General features: G+C 47.1%; 2 protein-coding genes across 3 annotated transcripts; one reads left to right on the forward strand and one right to left on the reverse strand.

Moving 5' to 3' along the window:
* The first annotated feature begins 8,961 nt into the window (after positions 1-8,961).
* On the forward strand, positions 8,962-14,686 carry LOC119284893 (dr1-associated corepressor homolog). 2 transcript variants are annotated; one of them, XM_037564073.1, is made up of 6 exons: positions 8,962-9,167; positions 10,760-10,832; positions 12,460-12,553; positions 13,436-13,549; positions 13,650-13,698; positions 13,901-14,686. In XM_037564073.1, the coding sequence occupies exons 1-6, from the start codon at positions 9,135-9,137 to the stop codon at positions 14,387-14,389; spliced, it is 852 nt and encodes a 283-aa protein (XP_037419970.1). In that variant the 5' UTR covers positions 8,962-9,134; the 3' UTR covers positions 14,390-14,686. The 2 variants fall into 2 exon arrangements, with proteins under 2 accessions (XP_037419970.1, XP_037419979.1); XM_037564082.1 differs by lacking the exon at positions 8,962-9,167 and adding an exon at positions 11,446-11,577.
* Positions 14,687-14,933: 247 nt separating this feature from the next.
* On the reverse strand, positions 14,934-15,684 carry LOC119284909 (cysteine proteinase inhibitor). The gene is made up of 2 exons (XM_037564089.1): positions 15,378-15,684; positions 14,934-15,272 (listed from the first exon to the last, which is right to left on the reverse strand). The coding sequence occupies exons 1-2, from the start codon at positions 15,519-15,521 to the stop codon at positions 15,093-15,095; spliced, it is 324 nt and encodes a 107-aa protein (XP_037419986.1). The 5' UTR covers positions 15,522-15,684; the 3' UTR covers positions 14,934-15,092.
* Positions 15,685-25,591: the final 9,907 nt, after the last annotated feature.

A 25,591-nucleotide genomic window follows, 5' to 3' on the forward strand; every position in this document is an offset into this window, starting at 1 on the left:
CACAAAGCATAAACATGTTCATAACCACAGGGGTATTAATATGCATATAGGATCTGAACATATGATCTTCCACCAATTAAACCAACTAGCATCAACTACAAGGAGTAATTAACACTACTAGCACCAATCCCGGACTTGGAGACAAGAATTGGATACAAGAGATGAACTAGGGTTTTGAGATGAGATGGTGCTGATGAAGATGTTGAGGGAGATTGCCCTCTCCCGATGAGAGGAGCGTTGGTGATGACGATGGCGATGATTTCCCCCTCCGGGAGGGAAGTTTCCCCGGCAGAACAGCTCCGCCAGAGCCCTAGATTGATTCCACCGAGGTTCCGCCTCGTGGCGGTAGAGTTTCGTCCGAGAAGATGGCTTATGATTGTTTTCCCACTGAAAGACTCCATATAGCAGAAGATGGTCACCGAAGGGCCACCAGGGGGCCCATGACGTAGGCGGCACGCCTTGGGGGTAGGGCGCGCCCCCACCCTCGTGGGCAGGGTATGACCCCCCTGGTGAGTTTCTTCCGCTGAGTATTTTTTATATATTTGGAAAACATCTCCCGTGAAGTTTCAAGACTTTTGGAGCTGTGCAGAATAGGTCTCTAATATTTTCTCCTTTTCCAGCCCAGAATCCCAGCTGCCGGCATTCTCCCTCTTTGTGTAAACCTTGTAAAATAAGAGAGAATAGGCATAAGTATTGTGATATAATGTGTAATAACAGCCCATAATGCAATAAATATTGATATAAAAGCATGATGCAAAATGGACGTATCAGTTCGGTGGTAGCATTATAAGATGATCTCTCACTAAATTTCAAGGTATAAGTGTTCTCCCTGAGTATGCACCGTTGCGACAGTTCGTCGTGCCGAGACACCACGTGATGATCGGGTGTGATAAGCTCTACGTTCACATACAACGGGTGCAGGCCAGTTTTGCACATGTGGAATACTCGGGTTAAACTTGACGAGCCTAGCATATGCAGATATGGCCTCGGAGCAGTGGAGACCGAAAGGTCGAGCCTGAATCATATAGTAGATATGATCAACATAGTGATGTTCACCATTGAAAACTACTCCATCTCACGTGATGATTGGACATGGTTTAGTTGATTTGGATCACGTGATCATTTAGATGACTAGAGGGATGTCTATCTAAGTGGGAGTTCTTAAGTAATAATCCCTCCGTTCGGAATTACTTGTCTCGAAAATGGATGTATCTAGAACTAAAATACGTCTAGATACATCCATTTCTGCGACAAGTAATTCCGAACGGAGGGAGTATGATTAATTGAACTTTAATTTATCATTAACCTAGTCCTGATAGTATTTGTATATCTATGTTGTAGATCAATTGCTGGTGATGTAGCTCCCCGTTTATTTTTGATATGTTCCTAGAGAAAAACTATGTTGAAAGATGATAGTAGCAATGATGCGGACTAGGTTCATGATCTGAGGATTATCCTCATTGCTGCACAGAAGAATTATGTCCTTGATGCACCGCTAGGTGACAGGCCTATTGCAGGAGCAAATGCAGACGTTATGAACATTTTGGCAAAGCTCGGTATGATGACTACTTGATAGTTTAGTGCACCATGCTTTACGACTTAGAACCGGGACTTCAAAAATGTTTTGAACGCCACAGAGCATATAAGATGTTCCAAGAGTTGAAATTGGTATTTCATACTCATGCCCATGTCAAGAGGTATAAGACCTCTGACAGTACTTTGCCTACAAGATGGAGGAGAATAGCTCAGCTAGTGAGCATGTGCTCAGAATGTCTGAGTACTACAATCACTTGAATCAAGTGGGAGTTAATCTTCCAGATAATATAGTGATTGACAGAGTTCTCTAGTCACTATCACCAAGTTTCTAGAACTTCATGATGAACTATAATATGCAAGGGATAATGGAAACGATTCCCAAGCTCTTCGTGATGCTGAAATCGACGAAGGTAGAAATCAAGAAAAGCATCAAGTGTTGATGGTTGACAAGACCACTAGTTTCAAGAAAAAAGGGCAAAGGGAAGAAGGGGAACTTCAAGAAGAACGGCAAGCAAGTTGTTGCTCAAGTGAAGAAGCCCAAGTCTAGACCTGAGCCTGAGACTAAGTGCTTCTACTGGAAAGGGACTGGTCATTGGACGCAGAACTGCCCCAAGTATTTGGCGGATAAGAAGGATGGCAAAGTGAACAAAGTTATATTTGATATACATGTTATTGGTGTGTACTTTACTAGTGTTTATAGCAACCCCTCAGTATTTGATACTAGTTTGGTTGCTAAAGATTAGTAACTCGAAACAGGAGTTGCAGAATGAACAGAGACTAGTTAAGGGTGAAGTGATGATGTGTGTTGGAAGTGGTTCCAAGATTGATATGATCATCATCGCACACTCCCTATACTTTCGGGATTAGTGTTGAACCTAAATAAATGTTATTTGGTGTTTGCATTAAGCATGAATATGATTTGATCATGTTTATTGCAATACGGTTATTCATTTAAAGTTAGAGAATAATTGTTTTTCTGTTTAAATGAATAAAACCTTCAATGGTCATACACCCAAGGTGAATGGTTTATTGAATCTTGATCGTAGTGATACATATATTCATAATATTGAAGCTAAAAGATGCAAAGTTAATAATGATAGTGCAACTTATTTGTGGCACTGCCGTTTAGGTCATATTGGTGTAAAGCGCATGAAGAAACTCCATGCTGATGGGCTTTTGGAATCACTTGATTATGAATCATTTGATGCTTGCGAACCATGCCTCATGGGCGCAAGATGACTAAAACTCCGTTCTCTGGAACAATGGAGCAAGCAACTGACTTATTAGAAATAATACATACTGATGTATGTAATCCGATGAGTATTGAGGCTCGCGGTGGGTATCGTTATTTTCTGACTTTCACAGATGATTTGAGCTGATATGGGTATATCTACTTGATGAAACATAAGTCTGAAACATTTGAAAATTTCAAAGAATTTCAGAGTGAAGTGGAAAATCATCGTAACAAGAAAATAAAGTTTATGCGATCTAATCGTGGATGAGAATATTTGAGTTACAAGTTTGGTCTTCATTTGAAACAATGCGGAATAGTTTCGCAACTCACGCCACCTGGAACACCACAACGTAATGGTGTGTCCGAACGTCATAACCGTACTTTATTAGATATGGTGCGATCTATGATGTCTCTTACCGACTTATCACTATCATGTTGGGGTTATGCATTAGAGACAGTTGCATTCACGTTAAATAGGGAACCATCTAAATCCATTGAGATGACACCATATGAACTGTGGTTTGGCTAGAAACCTAAGTTGTTGTTTCTTGAAGTTTGGGGTTGTGATGCTTATGTGAAAAAGTTTCAACCTGATGAGCACGAACCCAAATCGGAAAAATGTGTCTTCATAGAAAACCCAAAGGAAACTGTTGGGTACACCTTCTATCACAGATCCGAAGGCAAGATCTTTGTTGCTAAAAGTGGATCCTTTCTAGAGAAGGAGTTTCTCTCGAAAGAAGTGAGTGGGAGGAATGTAGAACTTGATGAGATAATTGTACCTTATCACGAATTGCAAAGTAGTTCATCACATAAATTAGTTCTGGTGATTTCTACACCAATTAGTGAGGAAGTTAATGATGATGATCATGAAACTTCAGATCAAGTTACTACCAAACCTCGTAGGACAACCAGAGTATGGTCCGCACTAGAGTGGTACGGTAATCCTTTCTGGAAGTCATGTTACTAGACCATGAAGAACCTAGGAAGTATGAGGAAGTGATGATGAGCCCAGATTCCGCGAAATGGCTTGAGGCCATGAAATCTGAGATGGGATCCATGTATGAGAACAAAGTATGGACTTTGATTGACTTGCCCGATGATCGGTAAGTCATTGAGAATAAATGGATTTTCAAGAGGAAGACGGACGCTGATAGTAGTGTTACTATCTACAAAGCTCGAATTGTCGCAAAATGTTTTCGACAAGTTCAAGGTGTTGACTACAATGAGATTTTCTCACTCGTATCGATGCTTAAAAGTCTGTCTGAATCATGTTAGCACTTGCCGCATTTTATGAAATCTGGCAAATGAATGTCAAAACTGCATTCCTTAATGGATTTCTTAAAGAAGAGTTGTATATGATGCAACCAGAAGGTTTTGTCGATCCTAAAGGTGCTAACAAAGTGAGCAAGCTCTAGCGATCCATCTATGGAATGGTGCAAGCATCTCGGAGTTGGAATATATGCTTTGATAAAGTGATCAAAGCATATGGTTTTATACAGACTTGCGGTGAAGTCTATATTTACAAGAAAGTGAGTGGGAGCACTACAACATTTCTGATAAGTATATGTGAATGACATATTGTTGATCGGAAATAATGTAGAATTTTCTGGAAAGCATAAAGGAGTGTTTGAAAAGAGTTTTTCAAAGAAAGACCTCGATGAAGCTACTTACATATTGAGCATCAAGATCTATAGAGATAGATCAAGACGCTTGATATATTTTTCAATGAGTACATACCTTGACAAGTTTTTGAAGTAGTTCAAAATGGAAAAGTCAAAGGAGTTCTTGCCTGTGTTGTAAGGTGTGAAGTTGAGTAAAGACTCAAAACCCGACCACGACAGAAAATAGAAAGAGAATGAAAAGTCGTTCCCTATGCCTCAGTCATAGGTTCTATAAAGTATGCTATGCTATGTACCAGACCTATTGTGTACCTCACCATAAGTTTGGCAAGAGGGTACAATAGTGATCCAGGAGTGGATCACTGGACAACGGTCAAAAATATCCTTAGTGGAATAAGGAAATGTTTCTCGGTTATGGAGGTGACAAAGAGTTCGTCGTAAAGAGTTACGTCGATGCAAGCTTTGACACCAATCTGAATGACTCTAAGTCTCAATCTAGATACATATTGAAAGTGGGAGCAATTAGCTAGAGTAGCTCCGTGGAAAGCATTATAGACATAGCAAATTTGCAAAATACATACGGCTCTGAATGTGACAGACCCGTTGATTAAATTTCTCTCACAAGCAAAACATGATCACTCTTTGGGTGTTAATCACATAGCAATGTGAACTAGATTGTTGACTCTAGTAAACCCTTTGGGTGTTAGTCACATGGAGATGTGAACTAATCACATAAAGATGTGAACTATTGGTGTTAAATCACATGACGATGTGAACTAGATTATTGACTCTAGTGCAAGTGGGAGACTGAAGGAAATATGCCCTAGAGGCAATAATAAAGTTGTTATTTATATTTCCTTATATCATCATAAATGTTTATTATTCATGCTAGAATTGTATTAATCGGAAACTTAGTACATGTGTGAATACATAGACAAACAGAGTGCCACTAGTTTACCTCTACTTGACTAGCTCGTTGAATCAATGATGGTTATGTTTCCTAACCATAGACATGAGTTGTTATTTGGTTAACGTGATCACATCATTAGAGAATTATGTGATTGACTTGACCCATCCGTTAGCTTAGCACGATGATCGATTAGTTTGTTGCTATTGCTTTCTCCATAACTATACATGTTCCTATGACTATGAGATCATGCAACTCCCGAATACCGGAGGAACACTTTGTGTGCTACCAAACGTCACAATGTAACTAGGTGATTATAAAGGTGCTCTACAGGTGTCTCCGATGGTGTTTGTTGAGTTGACATGGATCAAGATTAGGATTTGTCACTCCGATTGTCGGAGAGGTATCTCTGGGCCCTCTCGGTAATGTACATCACTATAAGCCTTGCAAGCAATGTAGCTAATGAGTTAGTTACGGGATGTAGCATTACGGAACGAGTAAAGAGACTTGCCGGTAACGAAATTGAACTAGGTATTGAGATACCGATGATCGAATCTCGGGCAAGTAACATACCGATGACAAAGGGAACAACATATGTTGTTATGCGGTTTGACCGATAAAGATCTTCATAGAATATGTAGGAACCAATATGAGCATCCAGGTTCCGCTATTGGTTATTGAACGGAGATGAGTCTCGATCATGTCTACATAGTTCTCGAACCCGTAGGGTCCGCACGCTTAACATTCTGTGACGATTTGTATTATGAGTTATGTGATTTGATGACCGAAGTTTGTTCAGAGTCCCAGATGAGATCGGGAACATGACGAGGAGTCTTGAAATGGTCGAGACGTAAAGATTGATATATTGGAAGGCTATATTCGGACATCGGAAAGGTTCCGAGTGATTCGGGTATTTTTTGGAGTACCGGATAGTTACGGGAATTCATCGGGAGAAGTATTGGGCCTTATTGGGCCATACGGGAATAGAGGAGGCAGGCCAAAGGGAAGGAGGCGCCCCCATGGGTCCAAATTAGACTAGGGGAAAGGGGGCGGCGCCCCCCTTGCCATTTCCTACCCCCTCTCTCTTTCCTTCTTTCTTCTCGCCCACTCCGGAAAGGAAAAGGGGAATCCTACTAGGACTTGGGAGTCCTAGTAGGACTCCCCACACTTGGCGCGCCCCCTCTAGGGCCGGCCTCCTCCTCCCTCTTTTATATACGTGGCCAGGGGGCACCCCATAGACACACAAGTTGATCTTTTAGCCATGTGCGGTGCCCCCTCCACCATAATCCACCTCGATCATATCGTAGTGGTGCTTAGGCGAAGCCCTATGTCGGTAGCATGATCATCACCGTCATCACGCCGTCGTGCTGACGGAAGTCTCCCTCGAAGCTCTGCTGGATCGGAGTTCGTGGGACGTCACCGAGCTGAACGTGTGCTGAACTCGGAGGTGTCGTACGTTCGGTACTTGGATCGGTCGGATTGTGAAGATGTACGACTACATCAACCGTGTTCTTATAACGCTTCCGCTTACGGTCTACGAGGGTACACGGATGACACTCTCCCCTCTCGTTGCTATGCATCACCATGATCTTGCGTGTGCGTAGGATTTTTTTTTTGAAATTACTGCGTTCCCCAACATCTGGATCCGCAACGGATCCCTATTCCGCCAGTGCCACGCACGTCGCGCGCGCACGCCGAGGAGGTTCGCCGGTGTCGCGAGGCCTTCACTCCAGTCTCCGGAGCAGCGGCGGATGCGCGCCTACACGCCAGAATCTCCCAACTGGTCGCGCTGGTTCGCGCTAGAGCACGAGGAGAAGCGCCGCCAGGGCGTCCACGTCGACCACGACCTTCCTCCTCCGCCACCTGAGGTTCTGCTGCACGAGCAGGACGAAGAGGTGGCATACCAAGCCGAGCAAGCCCTGCAGCACGCGTTGGAGGCGAGCAGGATCGAGGAGGAGGCCTAATGGGATGGGATGGAGCGCGCCCTCGCCTTGTCGGTGGCAGGAGAGTTCGTCCACGCCCCGCTCTTCGACTCGCCTCCACCGCCACCGGCGCTGCCCATCATCGAGCCCAAGCCGGAGCCGGAGCCGACGCGAAAGTGCTCGCCGCCTCCACCCACTTGGCCGGAGGAGTCCTACACGTGGACCGACGAGTACCGTGAGTGGATGAGCACGCCTCCGGTCCACTACGCCGCGAGGCCGGAGGAGGAGGCGGCCCACCTTGAGCTCTGGAAGGCGCATTGGCTCGCCCAGGAGGAGGCCGACGGCGAGCGGCAGATGCTTTGGGAGCAGCAGCTGTGCCGCGATGCGGAGGCGTTGCGGCTTGAGGAGGAGAAAGAAGAGTGTGCCCAGCTAGCCACAATGTCGGCGCCCCAGCAGACGCCGGAGGAGGCTGCCTTGGCAGTGTACCAAGCGGCGTTTGGGTGGGCTGGCCCTGCTCCCGTCTTTATCGACCTCACCGGCGGCGATAGCGATGTCAAGGGCAAGGGCAAGGCGGAGGACGTCTAGGGCAGCGTGCGGGCGCATATCTTTTTATTAATGTTTTTAATTAGGTTTAAGTGGACTTTGGCCGGCGATTGACCAACCACTTTAATGTTTAATTATGTTTATTTCTATGACCAGTTTTTTTCTACACCGGCAAATTTGGGCCCGTCTTTCATTGGGCGCACCTGCCGACCAATATGAAAATGCCGACGCACACGTCTGTCTGGCCGATCCAAACAGATGAAAAGCGAATAAAACGCACGTCCGATTGGGTCGGTGCGTTGGAGGTGCTCTTACACCCTGAAACATGATTCCCTTTACGTTTACGTTAACACTCCACAAAACAAACATGGCAATATATTCTTAGCTCACAAAGACAAGTCAAAGCATCTCCCTCCGTTTCCTTTTTTACTCTACATATACACTTTGATCAAAGTCAAACTAAACAAAGTTTCAACAAATTTATATAAAAAAATGTCAATATCTACAAATATCAAAGTTATATGGTATATGAAAGTTAATTTTATGATGCATCTAATAATATTGATTTCATATTGTGAATATTGCTATTGTTACCAATAAAATTAGTCAAACATTATAAAGTTCGACTTTGACTCTTTTTTGAGCAAATGAACAATTTTTTTAAGACAAACCAACTTTATATGCAAACTAAAAAGAAAACGGAGGAAGTACCCAGATAAAGCTAGAGCCCAAGAATGGACGATGACTCTCGCAGCCCAAGGCCACGAACGAGACACAGCCGCCGGATCCCGCCGACCCCTCGAATCGGACGGCGGACACAGGGAGCGCCACGAACCAGCCAGAAACATGGGGCCCACCTCATCCGGGGAACGCGACACGGACGGCTGACCTGCGGCCGCACGCGCAAACGGTTCGGGAGAGGTCTAACTACGCGGGCCCCCACATCGCGCTGAGCTTTTACCCACCGCGAAACGTCTCCGTGGACCCGGTCCGTCGCATCCACAGCATGGACCATCTACTACGGTCTTAGCGCCGCACGTGAGGCCAAGGCCTATGCGCCGGGTCCAGGAGCTTAGCGTCCATGCGCCGGAGAGTCCGCGCACCTCTGCCCGCTTCGCGCGGCCATTGGCCGCGCTGTTTATGGGGGAAAAAATAGTTTGTTTTTATTTTCTCCCGTAAAAAAAGTGAAAAGATAGCGATAACGGAAACCCTAATCCCCAAATCAGAAATCTATCCGAATCGCTATTTATGTTTGTGGCTTTCTCCCCCCTCCGATCCGATGTCCCCCGCTTCGCCCGCCGCGCCGATCCGACCTCCCGCCGCCGCGTTCTCTCCGCCGGGGACGCTCTCTCCGGCGCCGCCGGCTCCGCGCCATGAGGAAGAAGCTCGACACCCGCTTCCCCGCGGTATGACCCGTGCCCCTGCGATTTTTTTTGCCGGTTCAGGCCTCCCCCCCACGCTGTGCGCGCCGTCGATTTCGCGATTTTTTCTGTGTGCTTCGTCTAGGTTTTGTTTCCGGCGGTTAGGTTTCTGTAAATTGACGGCCAACGGACCTGCGATATGCATGTTTGTCTGTTTCTCTCTATTGCTGGGCTTGATAGATGCACGTTTGGGGAATTTTTGGGTGCTGTCGCTAAATAATATGTAGATTTCGCAGCACGGTTGGAATTTTTAGCCTCTCGCGTGTGCTCGTCCTGGGCTTGTTTCATGTACGTTTGTTTTTATGGTGGCTATGGTTCGCTGTCCCGATGGCAATGAAGCTGCGGTTATAGATGGGCATATGATGTAGGTGGTGGATGCGTGAAAAATCCTGGATTATGTAGATTCTGCCTACCCTGTTAACGTTTCACTAGTATATGGCTTTCCGCGGACGAGTGTGCTATTAATCTACTTTATTATTTAATATTAGAGTCAATTTATTTTATGTTTGACTAATTCGTTATGATTAAATCCTTGGGTCATCCTTGTGCTTCAATTGCTAGGCTTGTTCTTTAAGGAACGAAGTTAACAGAAATTACTTGCATTCACTATTTACTGAAAAAAGATGGACATGATTATTAAATAACTCTTTTATAAATATGAGCTTTTTTTAGGAATGAGAGTTTAACTTCAGCGGATGTGGCTTAATTGTCTCAAGAGATGATCAACTCCAGGTCTTCTGCGGTGTTCCCTATTTTGATCGGTAGCTTGCTTCAAACCGGGCCGATTGTACCTAAACTAATATTCCCACATAATGAACACCAAGTGCTCCTTCCTTTTTTCCCAAATTAAAAGAGGAGCGCGATTGTTGGTACAAAGTGCTAACTATAGAATCAAGCATGTGAGTTCTTTTTATAGTTGTTGATCTGTTGACATTGGTATCATGATTGTTTAGATATAGATTGTGGTGGCAACCTGGCAGGGAAGCTTCTTAGCCTGATGAGTTAGTACTGTTCAGATTTTGTAGTATATTTCAAATGGTAAATACAGTAGGATTCTACTATTTAACATCTGGCCCACAACAGGCAATGAGTGTTGGTTAAAGCTGTGTACGATCTATAAAAATATATAGTGTAGAGTGTTTATCTTATTCTAAGCATGGTATATTCTCCGATCTGTTTTTGGTCCATCTTCGGGGGAAGATGCAAGTGTTTTGATGACATATGTTTGCTGTACAATGGAATCCTCATGATACTAAAGTTTTTCTACAGTGGATAGAGATACCTTCTTCATTACCCTTTCTTTCACAAGGGCTAGCAGAATCTCTTTTCTTCATCTGCTAGGACCTGTGCTTATAACCACATGTGAATACTATCGCTCTCATGTCCTTTTCCATCGAAGTTGCATCATTGGCCATTTGCACTGTAGTATGCAACAATCATAACTATGATTAATGAGTGTTTTATTATTGACATGTTGTCATAATTTGAAAATGGCAGATTCCTACTACTTTTCAGATGGTATCATGGTACTCTTCTGTTAATGTGATATCAGCTTCCTCTTGTACTTTGTTATACAGCCTCGGATTAAGAAGATCATGCAAGCAGATGAAGATGTCGGCAAGATTGCTCTAGCTGTACCTGTTCTAGTTTGTAAGTTTTCCACAGCCTCTTATCAGTTTGTAAGTTTGCAGAACTTTCCTTCGACTCGCCTCTTATCAGTTCCAGAGTTATTTCACTACATACATCATCTTTTTTTCGCCATCTGTTGTTAACGAGAGAGTTCGATAGCATGTCTTGAAGAGGCCATAGACATATGCTACATACACCGTTTGTCTATCTAAGCTGTGCCTCTTTAAAAACATAATAATTACTATCTTACTTAAATGTAGTTGGCAAAATAGCTCCATTGAAGGGCTCCAGAAATGGCAGCGTTGACCACTGCAATAGGAATTTCATCTTTCTTTTTATTTTCTCATATTCAAACCGAAGCTAAAAATAATTGCAGACATTAGTATCTATTGTTCCTTCTTGGTGTAAACAAAACATAGGCAAAATTATTGAACTATTTGGTCCTTTCGGGAAGTTGACAGGGATAGATCCTCTGAATTTATCTTTACAGAGTTTTGTATTGTTTGGAGCATGACACGTTTGCAGCTGCCGGTCAGTCAGCACTACACTTTGATTCAGATGACATGATTTGATATATGGTCATTCTAGATCTCTATTTCAAACTAGAGAATCATACTGACCATAAAGCATATAGGGAAGATGTAGAGCAACGGTAGTCATCTTTCTTGTTAAGAGGAGGAGCTTGCTACTGAGGTCATCAGAGCTAAGGTGCAAATGTTAATCCTTTGGGCCAGGGAAACTGAGTTCAGGCTCAATGGTCAACCATGTAAGCCTATTCTCCTTATTAATGCATGCATCCACAGTTGCCTTTACACCTCCCCCACAGGTGCGTCACCACCATATTTCCATGCCAGAGTGACCGCTGACTGGCTCCTCCACCAGGCACCTCATCTCTACCCTGTTAGCTCAGCGATATGCTGCCAACATGTCTTGATGATTTGGCTTTCTCTGTTCTCCTGATTTGTAGCTAGTCAATTTATTTTACATGTCCTGGTGGGTCAAACTGGGTAGAGGAGAAGATGGGCACAAGTTAGGTGGGGAGCCATGGTGCGGGGAAAGGGAAATCTTGGAGAGGGCTAGACATGGGAACAACTTGTGTATACATTACACAGTATTAAGGACCACAAAATTGAGTGGAGTACTTAGGCGTTAGGCGTACTCGATGACTATGGCAGGACATACATTAAATGAGAGGGGGGGGGGGCTGGGAACAGTTTAGCCGCGGTAAGAGTTGATGTGTACCTGCTGTTTGCTATATAGGACCATACATTGAGTGAGTAGAGTAATTAAAGATACTTGAGAATTGGCACTCTAGCGGATCATACTTCGAATGTAAGCCATTCCATTTTAGACGCATGTACAAAAATGCCGGTTCATCTGTAGAAAGCAAACCCCTACTTTTATAAGCAGTATAGATAACATCAACAGCAAGGTATAGCCTAATTGCATGTGCTTATTTGAACTGTATAATTAATTAATGTTAACATCTACAATGTTGATATATGATTGACGCAAGCTATATGCGATAGCAAAGCAACTCGGCCTCTTATAGTGCACCTGCGTGCTTATATTTTCTTAGTTTCTTTTTGTAACTCACATCATGCATGTGCTTTCGACTAACATCTTTTTCTGATATCATGATTTGCAGCCAAAGCGTTGGAGCTATTTTTGCAAGACTTATGTGATAGGACATATAACATCACTGTTGAAAAAGGGGTCAAAACAGTGAGTTCATCACATCTGTAAGTTTCCTTGACCTTATATGTTTTGTCATATCCAAACACCTTTTTGTTTGACTGGATAGATAATTTATATTACCATGTTGAACTTTTTGATTAGTATGGCAAAACCTTGGAAGCATTACCATTTCTCATTTTGATTTTTCTTGGCAATACATTGTTCTTGCAATTTTGTACCCATAAATTGTTTCCTCAAGTTCAGTTCTACTGTCATTCTGTCGCTTGTGTAGTTTATGTAGTGTCCAAATATACCAATGAGCAAGTTGCTCAGTAACACTACAAATATCACATGGGAAAATAACATCGTTTCACTGATGACATGCCCTCAGGGTCCACCTTTCATTGTCACATTGGCTGTTATTTTTCAATTTTCAGCTTTACTAAACAAATTCACTTGTATAACAAACATCAGAAGTGAAAAGCTTTGACGTACTGATATTGCTCTAGTACTCTTTCACAATGACATTTTCAGGAACAAATATAGGCTAGCTCCTTTTGAACTGAATTTAATGTCATAGTTGGTTAGCTTATATGTCAATCCTATTTAGTAACTGATTGGGCCCTGGTGCTACTTTGTGCCAAAGTCAGCAGCGTGTTATATGGATTATGGAAGCTGTAAAAGTACCTTCCTTGATACATGATTTGAACTGAAAGAGAGAGGTAGATAAGCATGTGTCTTGTGGTGGTCTATGCTGATTTTGGGGTATTACCGTCTTGGTGGGGGTCCTCAGGGACATGCAGTTGGGTGGTGGTTGCATCATTTCAATTTGTGGTTGAAATGGGACTTATTTTCTTGATCCTGATATATGTATTATTTCCTTGAGCAAAACATTTGTTATTTTTTCTGATGGTCCCATTATCTCATTCAGTATTATGCTATTACAGGAAACAGTGCATTCATAGTTACGATGTGTATGATTTTTTGAAGAACGTTGCCAGCAAAGTTCCAGATTTGGGTGCACCTGATTCTAGTGTTGATGATAAGCTTGGCAAAAGAAGGTAAGGTTTCAAATTGTGGTTAATTAGAGTCTGATATGAACTTTAATAATTGGTTAATTTGAGTTTATATGAACTTTAATAATTGCTGAAATGTCATCAGGAAACATGGTGAGGATGAAAGCGAGGAGGAATCGAAGCGGACAAGAAATGTAAGTCTTTCTGACCTGTACCTTTTCTGTATATGTTACACTTACATGTGCATTTTTGTGAACAGTTTTTAGTATGAGCTCAGGGTTTTCATTTTCTCTGCTATTCAGCCTGTAGCTTGTTTCGTATGACACAATATATGATCACCCCATTTTATGTCGCCCATTCGACCTCCTTTTGCTGATAAAAGTTTTGCATATGTAGGAGGCAGCATGCCACACAAGCAACGGCAGAGGGCGTGGGAGGGGACGTGGGAGAGGTCGCCGTGCTGGGCGTGGAGCTGAGAGGGAGATTGAACACCATGAATTAGGTTGTGCCCAATTTAGCAAACCAGGCCACCTGAAGGTAGAGATTGGAGACGGGGTTTTGGACACAAGTGAAACCAAAGAGCACACCCCTTTGAGCAATGCCAGGGCCTCCTTAAGGAACATTGACTTGAACTTAGATCTTGCTGACTACGAGGAGGATACAGTGGCGCCGCAAGTCCAGCCTTCAGCTCCTGTGGTGACCGTGGCGCCGCAAGTCCAGACTTCAGGACCATCGGTTTCACAGTTGAAAGAAGAAGTGGCGACCAAGGATTTCCTGGGCTGGCAAATGCCTGAGATGAACAAGATGGCCATGGACCCGGTGCAGTTTGCGCTGTCGTCAAACCATAGATTAGAGGAGGACGAAGACTATGACAATGAAGAATGATGTGACTCTAGCGTGGATTTAGTTTGAGAAGCTGATAGGTAGACATGACATAATGTACATCCTAGCAGGCCCAGCTTGACAATGTAGTAGCAATTCTCTTGTAGTATGTGTACCCGCAGATGCTGCAGAAGTAATTTAGGATGTGACATATGTTGATTGCTCAATAGCCAGTAGTAGCTAGTATCTTGTGTAGCAACTATATAGTGTAGCGACTATATAACTAGACATGTTCGCCGGTTGTAAATCATGGTTGCTTTTAGATCAAATGCTATGTCATAATGCTTATGTTAGCTCTTATGAGGTTCCACTCTTCCAGGTGGATTTTTTCTTGTGTTATTTGTGAATTTTTCTCTTCCAGGTGGGATTTTTATCTTGCATTAGGGATTTAACAATCTTGTTATTTGTGAAGTTTGCTCTTCCAGGTGGGATTTTTCTCTTGCTTTAGGGATTAACAATCTTGTGTTATTATTATTTTTTGAAACGGACAATCTTGTGTTATTTGTGATGCAAGACATCAAGCTTTGGAGATATGTGGGAGGTGAAGTACAAACAAGCAAAATACTTGTGGGAATCATACACATCAGGCAGGAAGCAGGTTTATTTCATCATATTACACCAGTATCCAGTGAGGCTGACATGTTGGATAGGCCCCAGCCACAAGCTTCAGCAGTTGAGCTCACATAACATATTTATTTACATCTTTTCAGGCGGCCGGCTTGAAGTCCTGGAGCTGCTTGAAGTTCTCCCAGGCCTTCTCCCACACCTTGGCCTCGTAGAGCTTCTTGGCGCCGCCCTCCTTGACCTCGATGGTGAAGTAGTGCATGCACCCGGCCACCACCTGCTGCCTCACCTTCACCAGCCTCTCGAACTCCAGCAGCGCGTTCTGCGCCCAGCAAAATTCACCACCGATCCAGCAGGTTAATCAGTTACAGTTAATCGTATCGGACGCCAATTGGCTTGGGATCGGGTCGGGTGGGGATGATCTTACGGCCTTGGTGTTGTGCTCGGCGACGGCGAAGCGGGCGAGCTCGATGGTTGCGAGGTCGTTCTCCCGCCCCGCCGGCGCGTCCTGGACGCCGCCCAGCAGCACGCCGCGGCCGCGCAGCCCCCCGCCCTGCGCCGCCTCGGCCATCGCCGCCGTGCGTCCGGAGGGTGCGCTGAGACGAGAGAGGAGTGTACGACGGATGGCCGCTGCTGAGAGTCTGAGAGAGAACAGATCTGTTCCGTGAGCCGAGACGATGTTGATCGAGGGAAGTGGGGGACGGGACTTTATAGCGACGTGGGGATAGAGGGATTCCGTTTTTGTGCGCGACGTGTGATCTGCGGGGGCTCGAGCGCGACAGCTATAGGCGACGGACGGGCCGGACGCTCTACGCGGCAGCGGTGGGGCTGTGCGCCGACGCGACGGACGCGGTACGCAGCAGCGCTGGCTGTGCGATGGCGACGGCGATGGCGATGGATGCGTTGCAATGCTTAGCTCCGAAGGCAAGTGCTGGCGAAGTAAAGAGCAGCAGACCTGGTGAAACGGTCGTATATCTATCCCTGAAAAACAATATACACGATTCCCAAAAGAACTGCTTTATTCGGTTTGCTACTCCTGCATTTTTTAGGTCATTAATCTGAATTTATGTCTCCTCTGCCACCAAACTAAGTACTCCAATTACTTTACTAAGAAAATGTAATCACTTGTGATTTGGTACCACCGAAATAGTCGCGCGCGAAAGGGCAAAGAGGGTAGTGGGGAAATTCTCTAATGCCTTCATTTCAGTGAGAGAGGTCTGTCCTGTCAGAGTAAATGATCACGGATAGCCTCATGAGTCTCCGATGGTGTTTCAATACATCGGGGCTGGCTGCGCCCCTCAAGAATCAAAGACCAAAACATCGCTTTCTTTGCGGTCGGCTGCCAAAAGACGGCAAGGCTCAGAAGACGGCCCTGAGGTGGGCCGGCTCCTAGTAGGCGGCCTCCAAAGAGGCATGCTCCTAGTAGGCGGCCCCAATCACCCTCAAAGTTTGTGCCACATTATAACAACGAGACAGGGTGTGGCTACAGCGATGCCTGTCACCTTCGAATCCAGGGCGGAGCGTGGCCACAGTGCGGCGTACTGGGCGGACATCCCTCGCTCGGCGCGACACTGTTGCCACGCAGCCCATGACATCATCATGGCAGAGAAGGCCATGCTCCCACTACGAGCTTCCGGTACTGCCTCAGACGGCGGGCCTTACCTGACAGTGAGAAGCCAGAGGGCGGCGAGCTCGGACCAGTCGGCATGAGGGGAGGCCGACTCCCGGCAGGCGGCCGTCTTCTTCCCTCAGAGTTTGCCATTAACCAGAAGAGACGTGGAGTGGCTACAGTGATCGCCCGCCAGGCGGTGACATTGTCGCCACGCCGTCCCCGACAAAGCGTGCATCATCAGCAGCATTGCCATAGTAATGAGCAGCTGGCGAGGCCGTGCGGCCTGTCGGTGAAGTACGAGACAACCGGCGGGCCCCAGCGGTCGGCGGAGAAGCCGACACCTATAGACACTGACAGTCGGGTCCACACCCGACTGGATTACCATTGTATCCCTGGGGGTAGGCCTATATAAACCCCCCAGGGCACCCATGCAAAGGGTTCAGCTTCATTGAGACCTTAACACACCCACACACGAATATAGAGGGAGGAAGCTAGGGCTAGCATTGTTCTTCTTCCCCCTCTAGAGAAACAACTCAAGGAGCAAGCTTGTAGCCACCATTGTTGCTTGAGTGATCATGCGGAGACTCCGCAGAGCAGGAGTAGGGGTGTTATCTCCTAGGAGAGCCCCGAACCTGGGTAAGATTCGCCAGCGGGCATGTTTGCGCTTTATCCCGTTTCCTGGCACCGGCGACGTATTATTAGCCCCCTCCATGATAAGCCATCCGTTGGCGTATGTCGCACGACACCCCCGACATTTGGCGCCCACTGTGGGGCTAGGTGCATCGTCGTCCGGAGATCTGTTCTGGACGGGAACCCTGTTCCTCCCTCGCGAGCGCAGCCAGCCCGGCTCACCCGATGATGTTTGCGCCGACGTGTTGCAACGCGCAGAAGTCGCCTACGCGGCGGCCAGCCTCATCGATCTTGTTGGCGAGCTTCGCCTCTCCATCGAGCCCGCACCAGACGCGAGAGCAGCCAACTCCGAGAGCTGCTTCGTTGACCTTCTCGGCAAGCTTCACATCGCCAGCGAGCCCACCACTGACCTGGAGTCGGTCGGCTCCACCGATTCGATGCTTGTCGACACCAACACGGCTTCCTTCGACTCCTTCCCCACCAACGTGGTGGTCATCGACGATCCACTCCTGCACGCGGAGAGTGGCGGCAGCACCATCATGGAGGTGCTTGTCACCAGCCACGACGACGCTTCTGGCGGAGCGGCCCAGGACCCGTTGCAGGCGGCAATGCGGGACCTGTCTACGCCCATTGATGCAGACGCCAACGCCGAGATGCTGGAAGCCTGCCGCGTCTCACTCGTTGAGAACGCCAAGAAACTGGCTACCATGAGACGCCTTTCCGAAGCCTTCCAGCACGAGATCGACCGCGCTATAGGCGGCACACCGATTGCTGGTGGACCCAGCCGCATGGGCACGGTCTGGCAGTGAGGCGGTGCCGTCATCAGCATGTTTGGGGCAGAGCGTCCTGTCTACGCCACGCCCATGGAGAACATACGACCCGCCCAGGCGGTAGCTGATGAGCTGGACCGTCTGGAGGGCGACGAGCGTCACTACATGATGGAGCGCGTTCAGCAGCTTATTGATGCGGCTGCCGTGCAGCAAGAAGCAGGCTGTCGCGTGGAAGAGCCTAACCAGTGGGTTGAGAACCCGTCCCTTCGCCAGGATCATGGCGCGACCTCCCGGACGCCGACAGATGGCGCCCGCGACAGACAAGACAAGGAGCAGGCTGCCAGCCGCAGCCGGACTCGCATCACCATCGAGCGCGACCAAGACGGCCGTCCATGAGCAGTAGAACGACAGGGTGACCATCCGCCACCTCCACCTCCTCGAAGGGAGAGGCGCGTTTCCCCGCCGCTTGTTGATCACCCGACTCTCGGTGACCGGCTGGGCCGCCGAGAAGGAGTCGGAGAGAATGACACCTGCCACTGGATCGACCGCCTTGCTCGATCCTTGGCGCTAGAAGAAGAAGATGCAATGGGTCTGCCTTGTTTCGACCCTCACATTCGTGATGAGCCCTTTCCCAAAGGGTTCTCACTCCCAAGAGACACGCCCAAGTACTACGGCTCCGTAAAGCCGAAGGATTGGCTGGTGAACTACTCCACATCCGTCAGCATAGCAAACGGCAGCAAGCGCGTTGCCGTGAAGTATGTCCTGCTCATGCTCCAGGGCACGGCCCGGACATGGCTTAACAGCCTCAAGCCCTACAGCGTCAACAACTAGGTAGATTTCACCGAAGTGTTCATCCGCAACTTCACCAGCACCTACAAGCGGCCTCCCAAGCCCCGCCAGCTCTCGCTGTGCGTTCAAGGCCCAGATGAGTCCACCCGCGATTACCTGACGTGGTGGGCTGAATTGCGCAACTCCCGCGAAGGGGTGCACGAGGTCCAAGCAATTGAGTACTTCACTGCCGGGTGTCGCGAGGGTACCCTCCTCAAGCACCGACTCCTCTGCGACGAGCCTGCTACACTCGAAGAGCTGTTAATCATAGCTGACAAATACGCCACTGTCGATTCCTCCATGAAGTCGGAGCTCCGAGTGGACGCTTTTGGGAAGGTGCTCCCTCTGGCTCCCAGGATGCCGGCTGCTGACAACAGTCGGCGTCAGCAGCCGAATGACAACAAGCGCAAAGCCCCGTAGTTGGCTTCCACCAGCCGACAAGTGGCAACAGTCGAAGACCAGCAACCTGAAGGTCAACCACTCCCCAAGCGCCAGAAGGGCGGCAAGCCTACTTGGTTACCCACCTTCTCCTACGAGCAAACCCTTGATGCTCCCTGCAATTCCACAGCGGCGCGAAGCCGTCAAACCACACCACCCGGAAGTGCCATTGGCTCACCCGAATCTCCAAGGGCGAAGGACTGCTGCCCCCTTCGCCTGCCGGCCAGACGCCTCCTCCTCCTCAGCAGCCTGCGGCCCGACCAGCAGTCGGCACCATTCAAGATGATTACCCCGAAGAGCATGGAGCCTATGGCGTCTTCACCAGCGTGGAGGACGATCGGCGCAGCCGGCGTCAGCAGCACCGAGAGGTGAACGCTGTTGCTTCAAGTGCTCCAGAATTCATGCATTGGTCTGAGAAGCCCATCAGCTGGAGCCGGGCAGACCACCCGGAGGTGATGTCCTCTCCGGGTTCTTATGCTCTGGTGTTGGATGCCACCCTTGCAACAGAGAGGCGAGCTACTCGTTTCTCCCGAATTCTGATAGATGGCGACAGCAGCATCAACATCCTGTACCGCGATACCATGGAAAAATTATGCAGTAAAAGAGGCAGCTCCAGCCCAGCCGGACTGTTTTCCATGGTATTGTGCCCAGCCTGTCCTGCTCACCAATCGGCAAGGTCAAGATAGATGTCATCTTCGGAGACAAGGGTCACTTCTGCCTTGAAGCGATTTGATTTGAGGTGGTGCACCTCGAGAGACCTTATCATGTACTCCTGGGCCGGCCGGCTCTAGCCAAGTTCATGGCAGTGCCACACTATGCTCACCTCAAGATGAAGATGCCAGGAACCAAGGGCATTATCACGATATTTAGGAATTATGAGAAGTCGGCCGATTGTGCTGCGGCCAGCAGCCGGCTGCCCAAGTCCCTTGTGATTGTTGCTGAGAAGAAGCTCCTGGATCAGGTGGTGGCCATGGCCGGCAAGCAGCCGGACATGTCACCAGAGCCCAAAGAGTCAAAGACCCAGGGGTCCTTCCAGCCGGCCAAAGAAACAAAGAAGATCCCTTTGGACCCTGAGCACCCGGAGATATTTGCTGTCATAGGTGCCAACCTTGATAGCAAATAGGAAAGCGAGCTCATCGATTTCCTCCGTGAGAATCGGGACATCTTCGCATGGTCTCCCAAGGACATGCCGGGTGTTCCAACGGATTTCGCCGAGCACAAGCTACATGTCAGAGCAGATGCCAAGCCAGTTAAGCAGCCCTCCGCCGACTGTCGGAGGAAAAGAGAAAAAATGTTGGTGAAGGGATAGCCCGGCTTCTAGCAGCCGGCTGCATCATGGAAGTATTTTTTCTAGAGTGGCTTGCCAACCCAGTCCTTGTACTGAAGAACAACAACAAGTGGTGCATGTGCATTGATTACACCAGTCTCAATAAAGCTTCCCCAAAAGATCCGTTTGCTTTGCCTCGGATTGATCAAGTGATAGACTCCACAGCCGGATGCGAGCTGTTGAGCTTCTTGGATCCCTACTCAGGATATCATGAGATCAAGTTGAACCCGACAGACCGCCTGAAGACCGCCTTCATCACACCATTCGGAGCTTTCTGCTACCTGACCATGACATTCGGCTTGAGAAATGCCGGTGCCACGTTCCAGCGTTGCATGCAGAAGTGCCTCCTCAAGCAACTTGGCAGAAACGCCCATGTCTATGTGGATGATATTGTGGTGAAGACGGAGAAGCGCGGCATCCTCTTGGAAGATCTCAAGGAAACTTTTAAAATATGCGCCGGTTTCAGATCAAGCTCAACCCAGAGAAATGCGTCCTTGGAGTACCGGCTGGCCAGCTCCTTGGCTTCCTGGTCTTAGAGCGCGACATTGAGTGCAACCCCGTGAAGATCAAGGCCATTGAGAGGATGGAGAGACCCACCCGACTGAGAGATGTCCAGAAATTCACTGTTTGGCATCCATTAGCCGTTTCATCAGTCGGCTGGGTGAGAAGGCTCTTCCCCTGTACCACCTCATGAAGAAAACCACTCACTTCAAGTGGAATGACAAGGCGGTCGAAGCTTTTCTCCAGTTGAAAAAGATGTTGACCACGCCGCCTGTCCTGGCGGCTCCAGCTGATAAGGAACTGATACGTCCATTTTGCACCATGCTTTTATATCGATATTTATTGCATTATGGGATGTTATTACACATTATGTCACAATACTTATGCCTCTTCTCTCTTATTTTACAAGGTTTCCATGAAGAGGGGGAATGCCGGCAGCTGGAATTCTAGGCTGGAAAAGGAGCAAATATTAGAGATCTATTCTGCACAACTCAAAAAGTCCTGAAACTTCACGGGAGCACGTTTCAGAATATATAAAAAATATTGGGCGAAGGAAGTACCAGAGGGGGGTCACCCACCATCCACGAGGGTGGGGGGCGCGCCCTACCCCCCTTGGCGCGCCCCCTGCCTCGTGGCCCCCCTGGCAGGCCTCCGGTGCCCATCTTCTGCTATATGAGGTCTTTTGCCCTGGAAAAAATCATAAGCTAGCTCATAGGATGAAACTCCGTTGCTGATACGTCTCCGTCGTATCTACTTTTCCAAACACTTTTGCCCTTGTTTTGGACTCTAACTTGCATGATTTGAATGGAACTAACCCGGATTGACGCTGTTTTCAGCAGAATTGCTATGGTGTTATTTATGTGCAGAAACAAAAGTTCTCGGAATGACCTGAAACTTCACGGAACATCTATTCAGAAATAATAAAAAATCCTTGCAAAAGATGAAGACCAGGGGCCCACCACCTGTCCACGAGGGTGGGGGGCGCGCCTGCCCCCCTAGGGCGCACCCCCTACCTCGTGGGCCCCCCTGGAGCTCCTCCGACCTCAACTCCAACTCTATATATTTGCTTTCGGGAGACAAAAATAAGAGAGTAGGATTCATCACGTTTTACGATACGGAGCCACCGCTAAGCCCTAAAACCTCTCGGGAGGGCTGATCTGGAGTCCGTTCGGGGCTCCGGAGAGGGGAATCCGTTGCCATCGTCATCATCAACCATCCTCCGTCACCAATTTCATGATGCTCACCGCCATGCATGAGTAATTCCATCGCAGGCTTGCTGGACGGTGATGGGTTGGATGAGATTTATCATGTAATCGAGTTAGTTTTGTTAGGGTTTGATCCCTAGTATCCACTATGTTCTGAGATTGATGTTTCTATGACTTTTCTATGCTTAATGCTTGTCACTAGGGCCCGAGTGCCATGATTTCAGATCTGAACCTATTATGTTTTCATCAATATATGAGAGTTCTTGATCCTATCTTGCAAGTCTATAGTCACCTATTGTGTGTTATGATCCGTTAACCCCGAAGTGACAATAATCGGGATACTTACCGGTGATGACGTAGTTTGAGGAGTTCATGTATTCACTATGTGTTAATGCTTTGGTCCGGTACTCTATTAAAAGGAGGCCTTAATATCCCTTAGTTTCTGCTAGGACCCCGCTGCCATGGGAGGGTAGGACAAAAGATGTCATGCAAGTTCTTTTCCATAAGCATGTATGACTATATTCGGATTACATGCCTACATTACATTGATGAATTGGAGCTAGTTCTGTGTCACCCTAGGTTATGACTGTTACATGATGAACCACATCCGGCATAATTCTCTATCACCGATCCATTGCCTATGAGCTTTCCATATACTGTTCTTCGCTTATTTACTTTTCCGTTGCTATTGCTATCATCATTACAAAATACCAAAAACACTACTTTTGTTATCATTACCTTTTGCTATCGCTACCACTACTATCATATTACTTTGCTACTAAATACTTTGCTGCAGATATTAAGTTTCCAGGTGTGGTTGAATTGACAACTCAGCTGCTAATACTTGAGAATATTCTTTGGCTCCCCTTGTGTCGAATCAATAAATTTGGGTTGAATACTCTACCCTCAAAAACTGTTGCGATCCCCTATACTTGTGGGTTATCAGCCGCCACGAGGCGGAACCTTGGGAGAACCAATCTAGGGCTTCGGCAGAGCTGTTCTGCCCGGGAAACTCCCCTCTGGGAGGGGGAAATCATCACCATCGTCATCACCATCGATCCTCTCATCGGGAGGGGGTCAATATCCATCAACATCTTCACCAGCACCATCTCCTCTCAAACCCTAGTTCATCTTTTGTATCCAAGCTTTGTCTCAAAACCTCAGATTGGTACCTGTGGGTTGTTAGTAGTGTTGATTACTCCTTGTAGTTGATGCTAGTTGGTTTATTCAGTGGAAGATCATATGTTCAGATCCTTTATGCATATTAATACCTATATGATTATGAACATGAATATGATTTGTGAGTAGTTACGTTTGTTCCTGAGGACATGGGAGAAGTCTTGCTATAAGTAGTCATGTGAATTTAGTATTCGTTTGATATTTTGATGAGATGTATGTTGTCTCTCCTCTAGTGGTGTCATGTGAACGTCGACTACATGACACTTCACCATTGTTTGGGCCTAGGGGAAGGCATTGGGAAGTAATAAGTAGATGATGGGTTGCTAGAGTGATAGAAGCTTAAACCCTAGTTTATGCGTTGCTTCGTAAGGGGCTGATTTGGATCCATATGTTTCATGCTATGGTTAGGTTTACCTTAATACTTTTGTTGTAGTTGCGGATGCTTGCAATAGAGGTTAATCATAAGTGGGATGCTTGTTCAAGTAAGAACAGCACCCAAGCACCGGTCCACCCACATATCAAATTATCAAAGTATCAAACGCGAATGGGCCCGATTTACGATGCAGATCTTTGACAGGCCGAAATTCGGACGACCCGTAAATGCAACGACCTAATACACGGGCCTTTAACAGGCCGGAACTTCGGTCGGGCTAGATTATTGTCATTTTTATATGGGCCGTTAATGGGCCCGATATGACGTTGGGCCACATACGGCCCATGGTTTACGTCCGGCGTTAACAGGCCGAAAATGACAATAGGCCGAAAGTGGCCCAAAGCTATAGTGGGCCTCTAACAGGCCAAATGTCAGACATGGCCGAATATGACCCAAATCCTTCACGGTCGTTTATGGGACAAAAGTTTTGATGGCCTGTAAATGGGCCCAAATGAAGCTGGACCTTTAACAAGATGGAAATACACCGGGCCGTAATTCGACCCAATTACTTAGCGGACTGTTAACGGGCTAGAAGTGACCATGGGCCGCGTTGATGAGAAGTTTAGGACAGGCCATTGACGGGCCGATTTGACAGAGAATGTTGGGCCTTTAGCTGGGCTGGCCCATTATGGTCTGCAGAATCTTGTGGGCCTTTAGCTAGGACGGCCCATTGTGGTCCACAAAATCTTGTGGGCCTTTAATTGGGCCGGCCCATTATGGTCTGCAAAATCATGTGGGCCTTTAGCTGGGCCTGCCCATTATGGTCCGCTAAATTTTGTGGGCCTTTAGCTGGCCGGCCCATTATGGTCCGCTAAATCTTATGGGCCTTCGGTTGGGCCGGCCCATTTAAACTTTGTGGGCCACTTTTGGGCCGGTCCACGTGTCAACATATCATAGGCCCATCTTGACCGTTGGATGAGTGACACCTGTGCCAATGCGGAGCTGACGCGTGGATCAGTCAGCCAATGAGAATTTTACACGTGGAAAATCGGCATTGGCTGTTAACGGGTTATCGGATCCAAAATCTGACCCGATAGCTTAACGTCGTTCCGTTATGATGGATGCCACGTGTCGGTCACCCTTGACGAAAGCACTTCTGTGACGCGCGATTTATCATCATGGAAGTGGACACTTCCGTGATGATAATTTTGGCAATGTCATGGAACACTTCTATGACAACACAGATATGACTATCTTGATTCAGTCATAAATTTGGCATGGATGTACATGCATGACAGAAAACGCGACCTATTATGACAAACACGTATCATCACGGAAGTGTATTTTTTTTGTAGTGCTAGGGCTCCGGCAGAGCTGTTCTGCCGGGGAAACTTCCCTCCGGGAGGGGGAAATCATCACCATCGATCCTCTCATCGGGAGGGGGTCAATCTCCATCAACATCTTCACCAGCACCATCTCCTCTCAAACCCTAGTTCATCTCTTGTATCCAATCTTTGTCTCAAAACCTTAGATTGGTACTTGTGGGTTGCTACTAGTGTTGATTACTCCTTGTAGTTGATGCTAGTTGGTTTATTCGGTGGAAGATCATATATTCAGATCCTTTATGCATATTAATACCCCTCTGATTATGAACATGAATATGATTTGTGAGTAGTTACGTTTGTTCCTGAGGACATGGGAGAAGTCTTGCTATAAGTAGTCATGTGAATTTGGTATTCGTTTGATATTTTGATGAGATGTATGTTGTCTCTCCTCTA

This window comes from Triticum dicoccoides, chromosome 1A (genome assembly GCF_002162155.2).
Source record: "Triticum dicoccoides isolate Atlit2015 ecotype Zavitan chromosome 1A, WEW_v2.0, whole genome shotgun sequence".
Taxonomy (NCBI): domain Eukaryota; kingdom Viridiplantae; phylum Streptophyta; class Magnoliopsida; order Poales; family Poaceae; genus Triticum; species Triticum dicoccoides.

Coding starts and splice junctions, on each gene's coding strand:
- LOC119284893 (XM_037564073.1), top strand. CDS start 9,135: ATGAGGAAGAAGCTCGACACCCGCTTCCCCGCG. Junction 12,554..13,435: donor ACAGTGAGTTCATCACATCT/GTAAGTTTCCTT, acceptor ATGCTATTACAG/GAAACAGTGCATTCATAGTT. Junction 13,550..13,649: donor GATAAGCTTGGCAAAAGAAG/GTAAGGTTTCAA, acceptor AAATGTCATCAG/GAAACATGGTGAGGATGAAA.
- LOC119284909 (XM_037564089.1), bottom strand. CDS start 15,521: ATGGCCGAGGCGGCGCAGGGCGGGGGGCTGCGCGGCCGCGGCGTGCTG. Junction 15,273..15,377: donor CCGAGCACAACACCAAGGCC/GTAAGATCATCC, acceptor TGCTGGGCGCAG/AACGCGCTGCTGGAGTTCGA.